The sequence below is a fragment of the Grammomys surdaster genome, unplaced genomic scaffold, assembly GCF_004785775.1.
Source record: "Grammomys surdaster isolate TR1022 unplaced genomic scaffold, NIH_TR_1.0 279, whole genome shotgun sequence".
NCBI lineage: Eukaryota > Metazoa > Chordata > Mammalia > Rodentia > Muridae > Grammomys > Grammomys surdaster.
In genome coordinates this window covers 12,180,430-12,200,989 of record NW_021604720.1, presented here as the reverse complement: position 1 = coordinate 12,200,989, position 20,560 = coordinate 12,180,430, and the positions used below count along the sequence as shown (strand labels likewise).

General features: G+C 43.7%; 1 protein-coding gene across 2 annotated transcripts in view; it reads right to left on the bottom strand.

Moving 5' to 3' along the window:
• Nucleotides 1-15,921: 15,921 nt before the first annotated feature.
• The window catches only part of Cpsf2 (cleavage and polyadenylation specific factor 2), a 29,844-nt gene continuing 25,205 nt past the window's right edge, over nucleotides 15,922-20,560 (bottom strand). For both annotated transcript variants that reach the window (XM_028777270.1, XM_028777271.1), the window contains exons 14-15: nucleotides 19,488-19,622; nucleotides 15,922-19,123 (exon numbers count right to left, since the gene is read on the bottom strand). In XM_028777270.1, coding sequence (XP_028633103.1) covers nucleotides 19,031-19,123; nucleotides 19,488-19,622 — 228 coding nt within the window. In that variant the 3' untranslated portion in view covers nucleotides 15,922-19,030. The remainder of the gene's footprint in view (nucleotides 19,124-19,487; nucleotides 19,623-20,560) is intronic.

Genomic DNA, 20,560 nt, shown 5'->3' with positions numbered 1-20,560 from the left:
ATCTCATTTGCTTAGGTTATTTTGTATGAGAGAGAGTTTAACGGGAAATTAGGGCAGGCAAGATGGCTCAGAGGATAAAGGCACCAAGCCTGATGACCTGGGTTTGATCCCTGGGACCTATATGAGAGAAGGAGAAAACAGATTTCCAAAAGCTGTCAACTGAGCCGGGCGGTGGTGGCGCACGCCTTTAATCCCAGCACTTGGGAGGCAGAGGCAGGTGGATTTCTGAGTTCGAGAGTTCAAGGCCAGCCTGGTCTACACAGTGAGTTCCAGGACAGCCAGGGCTACACAGAGAAACCCTGTCTCGAAAAACCAAAAAAAAAAAAACAAAAACAAAAAAAACAAAAAAAAAGTTGCCAACTGACCCCCACATGCAAATGTAGTACAAATGATGTGGGCACACACACACACACACACACCCGGGGGGGGGCCCCAAAGACTTTTAAAAGGGAAAACTAATATTTTCCAAAGCCCTGTATGAGTTTTTAAAAATCTGTGACTGCTGAGTTTTTAATGACTCCAGCTAATTACCCTTTCTAATGATTAGATGTTAAGTTGAAATCGTTAGTTTTACCACCATCGAAAAGTACTAATAAAACCTATTTATTATAAAGAAAATGTGGTTTCAATATGAAATTACCCTCAGGGGGATGGCCATTTGTACAACAAAGAGTGTCCCTAGTACAGGTCTGTGGGAGGCAGATAGTAAATTGATCCCACAAAGGAATGCTGTTTGCGAGTGCTAAAATTCTGTGTTCCATTCCCCCTTAGCTGAAGAGAGTGCTGAATTAATGCAGTATTTGTTTATACCATTGGGTGCTCTTGGCAATGAGGCGAGGGAGGGCCGAGTGGAAGATGGCAGCTGTGGGGACCCAGAAAGGCTTTCATCTGCCAGGCCTTACATTGCTTACCTACTCCCAGGGTGTTGCTCTTAAGACATGGCAGGTCCTCTGTAACACGGATGTAACACGGATGGCAGAATCAGAGTGTAGACAGGGATCTTATTGATTGTCTGGTCCAACCCCCCTTCCACCTGACAGGCAAATACACTAAGGACCAGAGAGGCTCAGAGACAACCAAGCCTTCCAAATCTGCAGTCAGTTCTCTCTGCATAGACGTTCATTTGTTGCCCCTCAGCACGCTGTGATGGTAAGACCCCGGCCACCTCGGCCAAAATTGAGTGGGCGTCTTCTTCAAGCATCTTCCTGAAACCATGTCTCGTATCTGAGCTGGTCCGGTCTTCTTAAAGGGCAACGGATCGATCGCATATCGGAAATGGAGTGGGCATAGATGAGGTGACGTTGTGATGTTCTCAAAGACAGCGGGCCACTTGTGCCAGGTAAGTGGATGGAGGACAACGATGCAGGTGGGTGGCCAGGCTCTGCAGCCTGTGATGCCTTCCGTTTGCCGGCTCCTTTCTCTCCCCCTCCCCCCATCTCCTCTTCCACTCCTTTGCCCACCAGCATGGAGAGTAGGCAAGGTCAGGATTTTCCTTCAAGTACTTATTCACTGGGACAAAAGCAAAAGGCGGTGAGTGGCATAAACCACCTAATTGGGGAAAAATTTCATCTTCAGTGCCTAGACTTCCCTCACCATTTGATAGATAGCTTTAAATGACCTGACTCTTCTCTGCATCTTACTGACCTTTAGTTTTTGGGGGAGTTCATTGTTTTTGTTTTGAGACAGAGTCTTACTGTGCAATTCTGGCTGTCCTGAAACTTGCTATCTAGACCAGGCTGGCCTCAAACTCACAGAGTTCCACCTGCCTCTGTCTCCCAAGGGCTGGGATTAAAGCCATGCAACCATCATGCCTGGCATTTTACTGATATTATTATAATATTACATAAACATTTTTTTCAGATCAGGATTAGGACCACCCAGTCATAGAAGGTTTAAATACTACACAGTGTGGCCAGGTCATATTATCTAAGAGGCCTAGCCCAGTGCCTGTGAGAGAGAGCACAGTCTCCAGCCTCCCTCCTCAGCCCTTCCCTGCCTCCACAGTCAGAGAATTAGAATGCAAGTGGAGGCTAGCACATCCAAGGCCTCTCACTTACCACAGGGTACCTCTGCCCTGGCTGAGCTGGTGGGTTTTCCATTTATTTTCCAGTTTGCATTTGATGTTAGTCTTTTTCTTACTGTATTTCAGAGGTGGAAATCTCGAAAGGTTATGCCTGCCTGGAGCAGCTCGTCGGCAGCAGAAAAATGTCCTCACAGTGGGACAGGTGAGCAGCATGGGGCGGCAAATGCATTCTGTGAAGAATGAAGAGGAGGAACAAGGAAAGCCCCAGAAATAATAAACAGATTCCTGGGGTTCAATCCAACAGAGAGGGACTTGGAGGTTCCTTTTTTCTGAAGGCAGAAAATGAAATTTTTGAACTACTTGAGTCCTACCTTTCCAGCCACATAATACCGCCTTCCTCTTTATCTCAGAGCCAGCTTGTTTACTTCTTTCTTCCCTCCTTCCCTTCCCTCACTCTCTCCCTCCCTCCCTCCTCTTCTCCATCCTTCCTTCCTTCCTTCCTCTCTCCCTTCCTTTTCCAGTGCTGGGAATGAAACTCGTGAGCCTTCTTACACATGCTAGGCAAATACTCTACTGCTAAGCTATATCCCCAGATCTCAAAATTTTCCTTCTTTCCTTCCTTCCTTCCTTCCTTCCTTCCTTCCTTCCTTCCTTCCTTCCTTCCTTCCTTCCTTCCCTCCTTTCTGTTTTTAGATAAAGTGTTTGTTATGTAGTGTGGGCTGGCCTTGATCTCTTATGTGCCCTTCCCAGCTCTTCTTACTGTCATATTAGGATGAGTTTAAGAGTCCTGGCTACTCTTTTTTGATGTTTTGATTGATTGTTTGTTTGTTTGAGCCCTGGCTGTCCTAGAACTCACTTTGTAGACCAGGATGGCCTTAAACTTGAAGATCCACTTGCCTCTGCTTCCCAAATGCTGGGATTAAAGGCATGTGCCACCACCGTCCAGCTGATGGTTTTGTTTTTAATATATTTGTATTTATTCCAAGTTCAATTAGTGCAGCCCATATGCACACAGGTATGGGGGATCCACTGGGGCACTGGTACCTCACCAGTGGCCAAAGCCCCTAAAGAAAACGTCTCTCTGTCTCTTTCTCTGTCTCTCTCTGTCTCTCTCTCTCTCTCTCTCTCTCTCTCTCTCTCTCTATCTCTCTCTCTCTCTCTCTCCCTTTCTCTCCTAGCAGCCATCAACAGCCAATTGCCCCTCAGGTTAGGGCAGGGCCTCATGAGCCCTTACTTATCAATACTGGGATATTGACTGGCTTGATCTCGGGCAGGTGACCACCACTACTGTGGGTTTATGAATGTAGCAGCTTTGTCATGTCCACACGACAGCATTACACAAGGCTCCGCTCTGTCATCCAGCCCTTACATTCTTTCCACATCCACTTCAAGTGTTCTCCCTGAGCCTTGGGGATCGGGGATGGTTGGTATAAATGTTCTGTTTAGGGCTGAGTTACTGGTTATTTTGACCAGCTATGAGTCTCTGTACTAACTGCTGTATGCTGCAAAAGAAGCTTCTCTGACCAAAGTTGAGGAGAGACCTGCTTTGTTGGCATAGACATATTCAACAGGCAGTTTGACAACGTGACCGTTTAGCAAAACATGAATAGCAGGTTCCCCCCACTAGCCCTCCCCAGCCGTGGAGTTTTAACTAGGTTTATATAGTACCAGGTGTGAATTCTCGCCTGTGGGGTAGACCTCAAACCCAACCAGGAAGTCATTTGTTATTCCCTTCACAGCTATGCCACTATTACACCAGTGGGTGGATCTTGCCTGGCAGGTCAGTGTTGGATCCAGCACCAAACAAGACCATTGATGTCTTTCTCTCTCAACAAACTGAATAGCATCTACCACCATGAAAGTCAGCCAACAAGGAGAGTTTCCTGGTCAATTCAAGACAAAGTTCTCTGTCTTGTAACCAAAATGTGTGGTGTCTCCATCAATAGGATCAACAGGTCCAGACTACTAGTTATACTGAAACCAAGAGAATAATTAGATGACTCTAACCTGTGTTATTTTGAGTCCTCTGGTGTCTCTCTGCCAATAACTTATAAGAAAGTGTCTGATGCCTCACAGAGATTTTCCTTTACTAACTCATCTGTCTCTTCTGGGAGAAGCATTGTGTATCCATGAAAGGTATCTCTGTTCAAACTCCTTTTTTAAATTATATTTTTAAATTAGCTAACATAGGAGGGGGTTTCCACAGGCCTTTTTCAGGCATCCTTAGTTTTGTTTACCCCCCCTTTCCCTCCCTCATCCCTGTTTTAAATATTTAATCTACTTCAGGATAAGTGTGCATTTGGGAGTCCTCAAAATCTGATTCATATCCTGATTGTGGTTTTCATTTCTTAGTGATTGGCACCCAGAGAAATTGGAGCCTGGGTCTTCACTTCGTCATCTGTAGGGTAGGATAACCTGTTAGCTCTGGCGAAAGAGACTGGAGGATTAAATCAAAGCAATGCATGGCAGGTGTGGGGACACATGGTAAATTTTCCATCCAAACTCTCTAGTGACTGGATGCAAGCACTGGGCTCAGTATAGGAAATAGAACACAAAGTGCACTGTCATTGTGGCTTATTTTGTTTGCTGTTCATCATTGGTTTTTGTAGGATTTTCAACAGAAGTTCATCCTTTCAGAGTACTGGGGCTAACCAGTGCTAATATTGGCCTTGCGTCTCAGGAAACAAAAGTCACAGGATGTTTACTCAAGGCTAGTGCCTGGGTGGATTTGTATTTGCTGTAATGGCCTCCACCCCCTCACCCCCAATAGCAGTTTTTTGTTTTTATTTAAAGTTTTAAAAAAAAATATTGTGTTTATAATTGTGTAGGGTGTGACGTGTGTGTAAGCATGTGCATGCCATAGCATGTGTGTGAGTGTCCAAAGACAGCTTCACAGATTCACGTGTCTCCTTCCACATTTATGTGGGTCTCAGGGATTGAACACAGGTCATCAGGCTTGTGTGGGAAGCACCTCTATCGACTAAGCCATCTAGCTGGCTGAAAAAGATCTTTTCACACCAACCCTTTAAAATCTATTTGGATTAGCATACACAGTAACGGGTTTCATCATGGCATCTTTGTAACTGTGTCATTATGCTTTGTTTCCATTCATTTCCTTCTCCAGTGCCCTCTGCACCCCTGTAACTTACTCCCTTCTAATCCCCAGAGAGTTCCCTCTTCTTTTAAAAAATGCTTTTACTACATTATATGTTTTTATTTTGTGCGTATATGTGCACCCTCATATGCAGTGATGTGCGTGTGGAGATCAGAGAATGAGCTTTAGGAGTCAGGAATCTCCTTCTACCATTTGGGTTCTGGGATTTGAACTCAGGTTGTCAGGCTTGGCAGCAAGTGCTTACTTGGCATCTTACTGACCCATCTGAGCCATCTTACTGACCCATCTTCTTTTGTTATATATATATCTATATCATAACCTTTCTCATCTCTCTTCCTCCTTGTAGGTATCAGACTTTAAACCCAGTGACATCACATCTAGGCGACTCCCACATCGTTGCCAAGGCAACCACCATACATTCCCAGAATCCACCTGGCTACCTCACCTTTACCTGGGAGAGGCTATGTCACCATCCATATAAAACAGGCAGAACCCCCTGACCTCTCTCTCTTCTTCTTCTTCTTCCTCCTCTCTTCTTCCATCTTCTTCTTCTACTTCTCCCCGCCCCCATCTTTGCCCCATCTCCTGAATAACTGCCCCCCCTTGGAACCGTTTGGTCTGGTGTGGTCTGTTCTAAGCTGTGTGCGTGCGAACGTCTCCTGTCTTGTGATCCCCTTTCTAGTCTTCATTACCTTCCCCCAACACACACTCCACACAGCCGCAGGTTACACATATATGAGAATCTTTTGTATGTTTGAATATTTCATGTGGCATAGTGATTCCTGATCCCATCCGTTTTCCTGCGAATGTCATGATTTCGTTTTCCTTTACGCCGTAAGATGCCATCGTGTGTGTGATCACATTGCCTTTATCCTTTCGTTTCCTGGTGGGCATCTAAGTTGGTTCTATTTTCTGGCTATTGTAAATAGTAACAGCGATAAAGATGGATATGTAAATATCTCTATGGCGTGCTGACTTAGCGAGTCTTTCAGGTGTGTGCTTGAGAGTAGCAGAGCTGGGTCATAGAATAGGTTTTTGTCTTTTGTTTCTTTGTTTGTTTATTCCTCCATTCTAATTTCCACAGAGGACCGACCCCTCGTGACAGCAGTGAATAGGAGAATCAGGCTCCTCTTCCCGTGCATCACCGCCAGCTTTTGTTGTTTTTCTTTTCCTTGAAAACAGCCATTCTGATTAGGTGATGTGGCATCTCAAAGTCGTTTTAATTAGCATTTCCCTAATGACTAAGTGCAGCCATTGATCTCGATTGTCTACCTAATGTTATTTAGAATCAGCATAGAAAATGAATCTTTGGCTGTGTCTGTAGGAATTATCTAGGTTATGTTCACTGAGGTGGGAAAACCCACCTATTCTACGTACGGTCTAGGGTCCCAGATAGAACTGAATGATTTGCGCTCAAGCAATTTGCTCTTCGGTTTCCTGACTGCAGATGTAATGTGATCAGCAAACCGAGGCTTTTGCCGTCATGCCTTCCCTGCTATGATAGACAATGCCCTAAAGCTGTGAGTTATGATAAACTCCCCTGCTGTGGTGGACTGTGCCCTTGAGCCATGAGCCTCCATGAACCTTGTTTCTGTCCCAGAAACAAGACAACTGGCATACTAAGAATATTGGACAATTTTCATGTACTTTTTGGCCTTTTTAACTTTTCCATTAATTTGTTCAATTATTCCCTTTACATCCTGATTGCACCCCCTGCCTCTCCTCCAGACCCACCCCACACACAACTCTTACTCCCTTATCCCCTACCTCTGTCCTCTGAGAAGGGGGAGCCCCCACACCCCCACCCCAGGTACCAACCTACACCAGCACACCAAGTCTCTGAAGGACTAGGTATATCCTCTCCCACTGAAGCCAAACAAGGCAGCCCAGTTAGAACAGGATCCACAGACAGGAAGCAGAGTCAGGGACAGCCCTGCCTCCAGTTGTTGTGGAATCCCCATGAGAGTCAGGCTGCACAGACCCTACCCATGTGTGGGTCAGGTGGATGGGTAGTGGAGGTCCAGCCTGTGCGTGCTCCTTGGTTGGTGGTTTAGTCTCTGGGACCCTTTTTAATTTTTTTTTAACTTCTTTTGAGGCCTGTATGTACAATTCATTAAGTCATTTAGTGATTGCTTTGTTTCTTTTTTGGTTTTGTAATTCTTTATATACTTCAGATAGCCATCCCCTGTCTGATGCGTAGTTAGCAAAGATCTCCCCTCCCATTTTCTACTCTGCCTCTCTTCCCTGGTGATCATCCGTTGGCATGCGGATACTTTTGAATGCCACATAATCCCACTTGTCAAATCTTGAGATTTGAACCCAGGTCCTCTGGAAGGGCAATGCACTTAAGCCACTGAGCCAAGACTCTCCCGCCCCATGAAATTTTCTTGATCAGATATCAGAATAGCTATGCCAGATTTTTGTGTCTGTTCACATGATAGTTTTCATCCTTGACGATCAAAAACAGGAAGCAATACCAACACAGGTTCATATACACAGAATATTTGTCTTTGTACGTTCAAGGCCTCTGCGTTTTAATCATTCCGGTGGAGGGATTCAGCTGTCAAGAACATCCCTGGGAACCCAGCATTCTTGGGCTCTGAAGAGCAGTAAAAGGCTAATAAGTGGCTCTAGAATTTGACCCATCCACAGCCTCAGGCTCAGAGCTGCCAAACTCCAGAGTTTTCTCAGATGATGCTCTAAGGATGGAGCTAGCTCTCCCTATGTATTTCTCAGGAGGGACCAAGTCTCTGCCCACACCCTGACTTAGTTCTCTTGCTCCTCACAATTGCCTTTCTGCTTTCCCTCACTCCAGCACTGTGGCAGGCCAACTCGGGGCTCTTAGACCTGTTTGTTTCCTGACTGTGGGTCCCATTTCACTGCAGGAGCTCCAGGATTACAGATGTGCACTACCACATCTGTTTTATACAAGTCTTGGGGATCTGTACTCGGGTTTTCTTGCTTGCACAGCAAGTGATCCAACTCCCCAGGCCAGTTTGGTTTTTTTTTTAATGTGGTGCTGGGGGTCAAATTGAGGACCTTCACATGCAAGGTAAGTTTCTTATCACTGATCTACTGGCCTCTCATTTTGCTGTTAAATGGTGAAGACTTTTATCTTCTCCGGTCTACTACACAACACAAAGGACCCTGAAACTTACCTGACCTCCAGCTTCTCAGAGGCCTGATGATCATTAGCTCGCATCGTTGAAGGATGGTGTCTCTCCCAGATGAGTCCTACTGCACATCTAACCTGACAATCTCTAGTTCCTATGGTTTCCGGATCTTTCAATATGCTAGCTCCTCCCTTCTGTACCTACATCAGTGACTAATGTTCTTACCCAGCTGTACTTGAGCTATTTGAGACTGTTTACTAGGATTAGATTTTACCATGCTGCCTGACTTGATGCATGTCTGTATTCCCAATTACAGAGAAAAAAACATTGGAAACCTTATCCAGTGATTAGGGGGGAAAATGAGTAAATAATGATATAGACATTTGATGAACTATTTGGTTATAAATATAGAGAAAAAAAAATTGGAAACCTTATCCAGTGATTAGGGGGGAAAATGAGTAAATAATGATATAGACATTTGATGAACTATTTGGTTAAAAATATAGGAAGATTCCCCATTAAGGGCACAACATATACATATATGTGTAGTAATATTTCATTTTTTTTTTAAAGTTAGGTATTGGCCAAAATGATAAAAATACTGTATCTAGTATAGGACATTTCTACTCGTGTTTCTCATACCTATTTTTTTTTAATAATGAGTCTTTACAACTTATCTGAGGTGAAAGTAAAAGGTTGAGAGGGGTAAAGTTTACTGAAAGAGCTCTCAATGGAGTCTACCAGTAAAAGTAGGGTCAGCCCAACCTTATTATAAAATCCACTAGTAATTAGACTCCATTGGTCTGTTAGCAATATAGCCCTACAACCCCCTTCCTTCCTTCCTTCCTTCCTTCCTTCCTTCCTTCCTTCCTCCCTCCCTCCCTCCCTCCTTCCTCCTCCTTCCTTCCTTCCTTCCTTCCTTCCTTCCTTCCTTCCTTCTTCCCTCCCTCCCTCCCTCCCTTCCTTCCTTTTTGGCAGCCATGTTGACATTCAACATTTAGTCTCAGAAAATGCTTCTTTTATAAAAATCTAAAATTCTAACCTTTAACTCTATGTTATATACTTGTGCCGCTGGGTTAGAAAGACGGGTGGACATTTCATTTTCGTAGATTGAGCCCATTGCCCAAATTTGTCAAGACTCAGGTGTCTCACACGAGGGCTATTTCTTCCAGTGACAGGTCATTTGCCAAGTTTCCTAACTTGTCATCAATCTCTTCAACCAGGATTTATAAAAATGTCAAGAGAGGGAAGATGAAGACAGTGCCTGCAAATTCAGATTAGCACAGACCCATCAATGAGCAGTCTTTGGAAACAGTGCTGAGAGGATCTGAAGCCCACTGATTGACTCCAAACCAGCACATCTTTCTCGCTTATCCATAAAGATTTTATGAGAAACCACCAGGGGGCTTTTTAAAGACCCCATAGAAGCATTCCTGGATAAACATGTTTTAAGACTCTCATGCAGCCCGTGGATTTTCTTATTTTTGAACAATGGAAGGCTGTTTTCTCTTATTCTATGGAAAAGGGCATAAAACCAGCAGTAGAGAGAATATTCAGTAACTTTAAAATGAATACATTATCTCCTTGATCAAACTAGAAAGCTTGCTACATTAAATGTGTTAGACCTACATTAGGCCACATGGTAGAAATCCTCCTGTTGTTTAGAAGACATTGTGAGCAATACAATTGGAAGTTATTTTAGAGAGTTCTTGTCTAGAAGCTGATCGGATAAATGTTAAGAGTGCATTTTTTTTTTTTTTTTGTAGGCAAAGTGGCATGTTAAAAGCTCCAGCTCACCAGTAATCAGCTGTGTGACTTTGAAAAGCCATTTAGACCCCTCAGAGCAAGTTCTTTTAAATTTGAAAATGGAGCTGACACCCAGCCTTAGAGTCACAATGCAGAGTCATGAGGCAACGCCTGTGGGCACGGCGTTTAACCACGAACATGCGCTGAGATGCCCCTCCCACCCCACCCCCCACCCCCGCACATACTGAGGGCTTTGGATGGTTCATAGCACTCATCCTCACTGACTTGAAGAGTTAGGAAGGCCACTGGTCCAGTCCACAAAATGATAGCCGTGGGTGCCATTTGAGGCCCCTAGAGACTTGACTCTCAAACCATGTGCCTGTGGAATAGACATTTGCTTTGAATCACAGCATGTTCTTTTACCTTCTGATAATAGCTACTCAGATCCTCGTGGAGAACTCTCCCTAGCTAGCTTTAGTGAGAGCATCACATTGGCCATGGAATTGATGCACAGTAAAGGGCATCATGGAGGGAAGGGGGCAAACTAGCTGACCCAGTCATTCTTTTTAGCAGTACTGTGAAAGACGGGCAGGCCTGCTGCCTTGATCCTTAGAGACAATGATCGTGTTGGTAAGGTTCTTTGGTCCTTAATGTGACTCAAACCCGAAGAGTTCTGATGGCATCTCAAAACTATCCACTGGGCTGGACATGGTGGCACACACCTTTAATCCCAGCACTCCTCTGGGTCTGAGGCCAGCCTGGTCTACCTATCCAGTACCAGGCCAACAAGGACTATATAGTGAGACTCTGCCCCAAACAAAACAAAACAAAACAAGACAAGACAAGACAAAACACTAATACACACTCTTTGAGGGCATTAAGGTGTCTCAGAGGCTTGAGTTCAGTTCCTGGGAGCCACATGGTAGGAGAGAAGCAACTCTCCTCAGACTGTCCTCTGATCCCACCCCCACCCCCATATTGGTGACACACACAAATAAACGCAATTTTAAAAACTATTTTTAAAGACCATCATATACTGTAATGGCTATCATGTGTAAGAACTAGAGGGCAATCGATAACAGATTTCCTCATCTGTAAGTGGATACAGTAAGTTCTCTATACTGCCCACAACTGTGAAGACTGAGGCACTACATGTAAAGTACTTAGCACAGCATATGGAACAAACAAATACTCAGTGAGAGGTACTATAGATTAGGGGCTTGGGTTTTTGTTTGTCTTTTGTAAAAAAAGAAAATTATTCCCATTAAGCAAGTCAGGTCTGTAAAATGGAAACAATCATGTTCAGAAAACCCATTTTCCCCACAGGTAAGAACAAGTCCTAGGAACGATTTATACAGGTTGCCCGCATCGGTTATGTAACTGGACTTACAAAGGAAGCATTTGTCCAGGGGCATATTATTCCTCCCACTCCAAACTGTTAAGACTGAAAAATGACTGTTTAATAAAAGAACATCTCCTCACTCAATATAGTGAACTTGGTCCTGACACTCCTAAAACTTGAGCGTTAAGGGGGTGGATGATCCAAACGAGCTGACAGTCAAAGTTCCTTGGCAAGGACAGTTATAAAAGCACGCTGGCACGTTACTTCAGCTCTGTAAGCACGGTTTCTGCAATGTTTTCTAGCTTAGAAAGTAGACTGAGATCAGTACTGTTCATTCTTTTCATCCGTCCCTCCACTCAGAAGGCCCCTGCATACCAATTACTTCACCTTTGCCCAAGCAGTAAATATAAAGCTTACTGACAGAGCAGAGTTGTGGCAAAAATGTTTAAACAAACAGCCAAAACGGGGGGTGGGGGGGAGGCTGAAGACATGACCCAGGTTTAATTCCCAGCACCCCCTGGGAGTGGGGGCTCACAACCATCTGTAACTCTGGTTCCAGGGGATCTGCCATCCTCTTCTGACCTCTGTAGGCACCACCAGGCACCCACATGATGCACAGATACACATACTGAAAAAACAACAACAAAACTCACATACAATAAATTAAATCTTAAAAAGCAAAACAAACAAACAAAAAACCCCCAAACAAAAACCAAACAAAAAAAACCAAAACAGCCAAGAGTCTAAAGACTACAGTGCCAGAGTAGAAACTGTCAGAACCAGTGCGTTATTTTACCAGTCCAAGCACTGGGTGAACTGGACTGAGTTTTGACACTACCATCTCAACTAAAGGTGCCAGTTTGAGGATGTCCCCTGTGGGGCTCATTGGTAGGTTCCACTGGGCGCTGGGAAACATTATAAAACCTGGTCCTTAAGCAGTAATGCATGGGGGCTTGTAGCACAGAGCCAGCCCATATGGAAGATTGTGGGGGACTATTTTAAATGTTAAGGAACTAGGAAGACTAGAATAAGCTCTGGGAAGGAACTTGGAACTCAGAACTTGTGGGTTTTAATAGGTACTGATAAGTGGGTACGTATGCACGCATATATACGTTTTCAAGTTTGTCCACTGAAAGGACAAAGCTGCAGCGACAACACAGGTGGCAAGGAGCCCAGCTTAGCACCTATCTCAACTCTAAACATCACTCTTCCTGAGGTAATCAGAACTCTGGGGGGGTAAATGGTTGCTCTCATGACTGGGTTAGGGAGCACTCAGGATGACACCGTGTAGCACCAGAAATGTAAGGAAGTATTCCAAGGAGTGTGGGACATTAGAGCTTGCCCGGAAGCACTCAGGAGCCCTGCAGATATTATGCAGGAATCAGTGTTGCCTACTGATGGAAATAAACGGGGTGATGAAAGCACCTGACAGCCGGGCAGTGGTGGCGCACGCCTTTGATCCCAGCACTTGGGAGGCAGAGGCAGGCGGATTTCTGAGTTCGAGGCCAGCCTGGTCTACAGAGTGAGTTCCAGGATAGCCAGGACTACACAGAGAAACCTTGTCTCAAAAAAAAAAAAAAAAAAAAAGCACCTGACGGATGGAATGCCAATCAAATGTAAACACAATAGTAGAGTTACAAAATTAAAATTTGGCAATTAGCGACTCAAATAAGAATTATTAATGGATGTTAAAACTAGGGTATAAAGTTTGAGGGGGAAAAAAGAATATTACCATAGTTAAAAGTTGGCCCCCGCACCCAATTCCTCTAGAATAAGCAGTGTTCATTCACTATGGATATCAACACGCCATATGGCTGGGGAGGCAGTCATTAACTTCTTAGTATAAAAACTTTGAAGACAGCATCCAGATGGTGGTGCCGCTTGCCTTTAATCTCAGCACTCCAGAGGCAGGGCAGGTGGATCTCTAATCAAGGCCAGCGTGCTTTATCAAGTGAGTTTCAGGGCAGCCCAGGCTACACAGAAAAATTCCATTTCTAAAAACTAAAATCCAAACAAATAAAAACTTTGAAGATAGCATGCCCAGTTGTTCAAAAGTAACATGACCAGTAATGGGGAAAACCGATCCGGGTACCTCCTGATACAATGCAGAGATCACAGGATGGCTTCTTTGGATCTAATTACTACAAAACACCCCACAACCCCATAATGATGCTCATTCTTCAAAAATGTCCAGTCCTTGAGAGAGAAATCAAGGAAGGAACTAACTGCTCTGGTTGAGGGAGACTAAGGAAAATAGAATTAAACGTGTATGTAACCATGGTCATGGGAGGAGTTAATAAAAGAGCACTTTAAGAACAAATGGCAGCTTCTTCCTTGGGGCTGCCTGTGAGGTGGTTGCCATCATGGTTGCCTTCTAGCCTCTGGTGAAGTCCATGACTCTCAAAAGGAGGACCCAGAAGCTCATCTGGCACAAGTCAGACCAATACACCAAAGTTAGGCTCAACTGGTGGAAACCCAGAGGTACTAACAACAGGGTGTGAGAAGATTCAAGGGCCAGATCCTGATGCCCAACACGGGTTACAGGATAGGAAAACTGGGCACATGTTGCCCAGCGGCTTTCAGGAAGTGCCTGGTCCAGTGTCAAGGAGCTGGAAAAGTGTTCCTGATATGAGCAACTCTTACTGTGCTGAGATCGCCCAGAAACTCAAATCCAACCCGGAAACAGCAGCACGCGCCAGGCTGTGCAGCTAGAAAGTAATAGATGGCTCATGTGCATGTTTTTATTTGTGCTTAGTGGGGGAAAAGGGCTGTAAACAAGTAAATAGCAACATCTGAATGGGGCTTGTGGATAAAATGGTAGAATTTTATCAGTCTTCATTTTCTGAATAGAAGTGATGCATTGTTAGGAGCATCCTGGTTTTTTTTTTGTTGTTGTTTTGTTTTCTTTCTTTGTTTGTTTGTTTTTCAAAAATACACACTGAAAGGCCAATGTGGTGGCATGTGCCCGTGACTCCAGGCCTTGAGAGGTGGAAGCAGGAGAGGTAGCTTAGCGGCCAAGAGCCCCTCCCTGCTGCTATTGCAAAAGACCTAGGTTCTGTTCCCAGTACCCACATATCAGGGAGCTAACAGCCACCTGCCAACTGCAGCCATCTCCTCATGCTGGAGTCCTGTGAGGTACCATTCTTTTTTTTTTTTTTTTTTTTTGAGACAGGGTTTCTCTGTATAGCCCTGGCTGTCCTGGAACTCACTCTGTAGACCAGGCTGGCCTCGAACTCAGAAATCTGCCTGCCTCTGCCTCCCGAGTGCTGGGATTAAAGGCGTGCGCCGCCACCACCCGGCTATGAGGTACCATTCTTAAAACAGATGAACTGAACACATTATCCCTAAGCCAGAGCAAATAGACTAAGGAACTTAAGTGACACACTGGATTCTTTTAGAGGCAAGCTTGCTATGGAACCAAGAATGATTTCTGATTGGTGATACTTCTGCTGTAGCCTCCCACACACTTAGGAAACTAAGGGTGGGCTGCCATGTCTGACTCTGGAAACTAGACTCCACAGCTGGGCTCCAATTCCAACCCTGCCTTTAGCCAGTTTTGTGCCTCTTAAACTAATCTTCGCTATTCCAATACTAAACTCTGTTGGACTAGACACGTTCTGTGTAGTCCTTTTTAGGCACTACACTGTGATATTTGGGATAACACATTTCAATAGCCCCCCTTTCCTATTAAGAATGGGTGTTGTACAAAATTTGATGGACCGATTCCAAGGTTCACGAGGGAATGCAAAGGACTCCATACAGAGGAAAAAAGTCTGGAAAGGAAGCAGGGAATTCAAACATCTTGATCTCAAAACCTATAAACATGAGGTTATCCAGATGTGTCAAACTGGCGTGAAGATACAGAGATCTATGAGAGAGAACTGATGAGCAGACGTAACCCTGGATCTGGTGAGCTGACTTTCAAAATGGCAAGACAATGACTGAAAACTGAACAAATAATGCCAGGACCACTGGACATCTACATGCAGAAAAGTGAAATTAGATGCTTACCTCAGAATATGAATCAATTCAACATAGGTTAAAAAAAAAAACCTACCTATAAGAGGTAAAAAAAAAAGCTATTAAGAAAAAAAAATATCTATCTTTGCAATATGGATGAGGCTTTCTAAAAATGGGCAAGATGGCTTAGCAGGTTAAGTGTTTGCCATCCAGCCTGACAACCTGAGTTTGATCCCTGGGTCCCACATGGTGAGAGGAGAGCCAATTCCTGCAAGCTGTCCTCTGACTCCACATGCATCCTCCGGCAGTCGTCCACCTGCCCCCACTACCAAATACACTAAAACACCCAGGAAAAGAAAATGTTTTCTAAGAAAAACACCGAAAACACAGGTGACCAAAGAGAAGAAATGCACTTCACCATTCTAAATTTTGTTTCAAGTGACAACAAAGTGAAGACAAGCCACAGAAATATTTACCACGCACATATAGAAGTATCTAGAAAACATACAAAGCTTACTAACAATGGAGAAGATGAATAGTTTACAAACGGACAAAGGAGTTGAAGAAACATTTCTCCAAAGACATATAAAATATCCATTCAATAAGCACAGGAAACACAGCGTGCTCGGCATCTTTTCTTTATTAGCGAGAGATAAGTCAAAGCCTCCAGGCAGCACCTCCTCACATGCTGAGGATGGTGGGAAGAGAAGAGAGTCAGTAATACATGCAGCAACAAATGGAACCTTTCCTTACACGTATGCCAATCAGAACACAAAACAGTAGTTCCTTAGAAGGTTAAGCGAAGATACCACACGGCCGGACAATCCTATTCTCAAGCATACATACGGGAAAATGTACAATACAAATGTTCGTTTTTTTTTTTTTTTTTTTTTTTAAAAAAGTCTTACACAAGAATGTTCAAAGCAACATTCTTTATAGCAGCCAAGGCCACTGGGAACCATTCAGTGTACATCAGCTGACTAACAGACATCCAAACAAAGGAGTGTCACAGGACTACAAAATGGATATGAAAGTGTACGCCTATAATCCCAGCACGCCAGAGGCAAGAGGATTATGAGTCTGAACCAGCTTGAGCTATACAACGCAAGACCACGTCCCGAAGCAAGCAAAAATTATGCTAACACATTGTCTACATGAATGAATCTTGAAATGAAAGAGGACAAGAAAGGCCACATTGTTGCATGATTCTTTATGAAATGTCCAGAAGAGACAGAAAGATTGACGATTAACTAGGGAGAAGAGAAAATGGGGTACAAATGGTTACTGGGTTTCTTTTGGGAATGATTAAAAAAAAAATCTGGAATTACATAGAAGTGGTTGCAGATTTCACCAAAACCAGTGAATTGTATACTTAAAAAGAGTAACTATTTTATGATATGTAAACTGCACACAGACACACAAAAAAAAGGTAATAACCCACCTTACAAACTTATTTCTTCTCCATTGTCTCAGGTCACCTACTGAGTCACAAAAATATAGGAATAACTGCAAAGATGCCTGACATGTATAACCACACTGCAACAAATACAATAAGCAAGCCCCCAACCTTCAGACCTGGGGGTCAAATCCAGAGCCTCACACATGCTAGGTAAGTACTCTTCCACTGAGCTATCGCTCCAACCCCTTTCAGGGTCGTATGTGGTCCAGACTGGCCTTAAGCCAAGTTTGAATGAAGTTGGTGAGATTACAGGTACGGGCCACCGTGCCCAGATACAATTTCCTTTAAAGAAAACTATTTGCAGTTATCGGCTGGTGTCTCACATGCTGTGTTTATTCTTGCATCTGAGAACCTCTCTGCTCTCATGACTTAGCTTACTGTTGTCTTTAAAAGTCATGTTTTTCTTAAGTAGCTGAGGCTTGAGTGAAGGTCTCCATTTCAGGAATTCGGGGACACGGGCAGTAGTATTGCTCTCCAGTGGCATCATGTACAACAGCCAGTCTTCAAGGAATACCTTAAAATCTAATTCCTGTTCATAGGTCAGCAGAAAGGTTAGGCGAGAAATAATTTTAGATGTAGGTATTACCATGTAATTAATAGGTATATCCAAAGCTTATAGCACGTAACAGCTGAAGCTTTCCTGCTCCTGGAATAGAAATAGAATTATGGGCTTCCTCTATCTAGTAACAGGAGTGAACGAGGAATGTTTCATGACTGCTAAAAGGAAAACACACTCTTCACACTCACCTCTGCGACACTATTTTGTACATCTGGTTTTCAGGATCAAAAGGCTACAAACTTTGCTTCAGTGCCGTCTTCCACAACGGAAGGTTCTGTCAGCAGTGAAGCTGAGTGAGAGCCTAACAGTGACAGACCAACAGTGGGTCACTGGGTTGAAATACACAGTTCCAAAGTTAAACAAAAGTGAAGCCTCTCTCTAAGTGTAGTGAAGAGGGCTCACATGCTTACGGAGGCATCAAGGATCGCCTTGTTTAAGCTGCCTTCTAAAAACTAAACCGACAAACTCCAACAGGACAGCATGGTTCACTCTTCAAGTCAACAGAGTTACATATTTTCAGTTTTTATTCTCCAACAGAATTCGTTTGTTCTGGATCAAGGGTGGCAATTCCCCGGGTTCAGTACTATTTTTATAGTAATAAGCATAAAATCCAACCACTGTTTACATAAACTTAGAAAACAAGCTGGGAAAGGAAAACATTTACACCCTTTAATTAAATCACACTGTTACCCTATAAAATGTGAGGCTCAACATTTGCTTTTTAAAAACACAGAGCATTGAATGGTTTCAGATACAGTTACTGGACCGATAGTTAAGCTGATTCTTAATAAAATATATGCAGAACTGGTAACACACCAGACATTCCTTTTGCAGGCTGAGACAGGCTCTCACCATGCAGCTTGGGCCAGCTTCTAATTCACAGTCTTCCTACGCCAGCCTCCCAAGTGCTGGGTTAAGAAGTGCACGTACCACAGTCAGCTTAGAGGCTTTCTTTGAGATAACATTTATTCAAATGATGAGCTTATAAATTCAACTTGAATAACAACAAAATCTTAATTAACAAGAAATGGGAGAAATAAAAGTTTGTTTCTAAACTAACTGTACTGCCTCTCGCTGCCCTGAAGGTGGAGGGTAGAGGCTCCACATGGAGCCATTGCATATTGGGGCTCAAAGGAGCAGTAGCACACCACCCCTTCTTAAGAAAAATGTCTCACGAGGCTGCTGTTATCTTCCATAGCATATTCTCTCTATACAGTTCTCCCTTCTTATTCCAGAAAACACAAGAAACTGTTTGCACAAATGCATCCACACTAGTTTCTGTAAGGCCATGAACTGGTTTGCTAAGTCGCACTGTTCTTTTGTTTGTTTGTTTTCTCCTTTTTCTTCTTCAAGTTATGAGCCCTTGGAACGAGGGAACCAATCCCCTTCAGCTCTGGGCCTGTCTCTTCGCTGGGCCTCTAGCATTCAGAGCTAGGCAAGAGCATTTACAAAATGGTTCTATTTACATTTTCTTTCTGTCTTTATTCAGTAGAGAGAATCAAACCCAGGGCCTTGCACATGCTAGGCAAGAGCTCTACCACTGAGCTACACCCCAGGCCATTGATTCATATTTTTCAAAAATCTAATACATGCTCATGTTTTCTGGCAGATTCTTTTTGTATGTTACAAAACAAGACAGCAAAAGTTTAGCCTCAGATGAGAATCCTTTCTTCCTGAGAAAGGTCAAACAGACACATCTTGACACCATGTCCTTTACACAATGGCATACTGTTCATATAAAAGGTCTCGTATCCTATAGAAGTCTTGACAAAGGCAGCCTTCTAACCCGATGCGTCCAGTTTCTGTCTAGAAAAAGGGTTTTAAAAGTTCTTTAGTACATCTCCCATTCATCAACATGCAGAAACAAGCAACATTTATAACATGGACCACTTTATGACTGGTCAGGAAATGGGTTGCCCTCACTCCAGAATATAGGTAAAACATTGTAGTAATGGGTTTTTACAGACACATAAACGTCAGAGGATTCAAATGATAAAGACTCACTATAAAACCATGTGCCATTCATCTGAATCACTGCCGGAAGTCTTTACAGCCGCCATTGTGGATGCAAATGGCTGGTTTTCGGTTTTATGAAATTATAAGACTGCAGGATTCCGATAAAGCTTCAGAAGCACACACTCAACCCAGCCCTTATTGAAACTCAACTTACTCTGCGAACCGCCACTTGATTGTTGCAGACAAGTACGCCCCCTACGAATTCCGCTTGAATCCCCTCCCGCAGCAGAACCTGCTTGAAGTCGGACAGTCTCGGTTCATTCATAAAAACTGACTGATGTCCAGGAACCTTGAATAAGGAAGGTCAAAGGGGAAAGAGGCACTTCAATAGAACAGGAGACACAAAGCTGTATTAGATAAAGTGGAACACTGCACGACAGCTTCATTAATCCCTCGAGTCCTTTGACAGATCATTAAGACTGTAAATTACATTCCGAGTTTGTTATTCTGGGTTCTACCTTGTCACTTACCATTACAAAGCCTTCCACATCTTCTGATGTTTCACAATTTTATTACTCATGCCTCCTAATGGCAGAGACTCAAGGTAATATTATGCTCTTTGCTCGCCCACTTGCTGGAGGGGTCAACTAAAGTATCAAGAGGCAGAACGGAACTGAAACCTCATTTTCCAGGTCCCAGGCCCCTGCTTAGTTCAGAGGCTAAGTCCCTAACACCACGTCCACACTCCCTCCTACCTCAGAGTGACTGCAATGGGTGCTACAGGCTGAGGATCAGAAGAGCAAGTGGTTTTGCCTAATGCTGCTACTCTGAAAGTGTTCTGAAGAGCACTATAGCTTTAGCACCGAGAAAAAGGACCTCCTCACGTCTCCCCTGCATTTCAAGAGTTGTCGTGCTATCTCAGACCCCATGGCAGGCTAAAGGCTTCACTTGACAAATCTGTAGGACTCTTACAGATTAACATTGCTCTAGTTTCATTACCCAGAAGCCTTTCTAATTAACTAAGCCCCTCTTGAGAACATGTAACTCCTAGGTTCTCAGTCAAGCTGTACTCATGGAAGATGTTTAACTGCATCAAAACCAAAGTGATTTGAATGGAACTGACAACAGAAAAATGGCATTCTTCGAAACTCCCATCTCCAGGGAGACAATCCTCCAATCAGATTGCATATGTCAAAGTCCACACTAAAAAAACAAATCATGAACTGTATTATTAGCTAGAGGAGGGTACTATGGCACACCTGTATTAGCAGCTGGGGGAGGGTACTA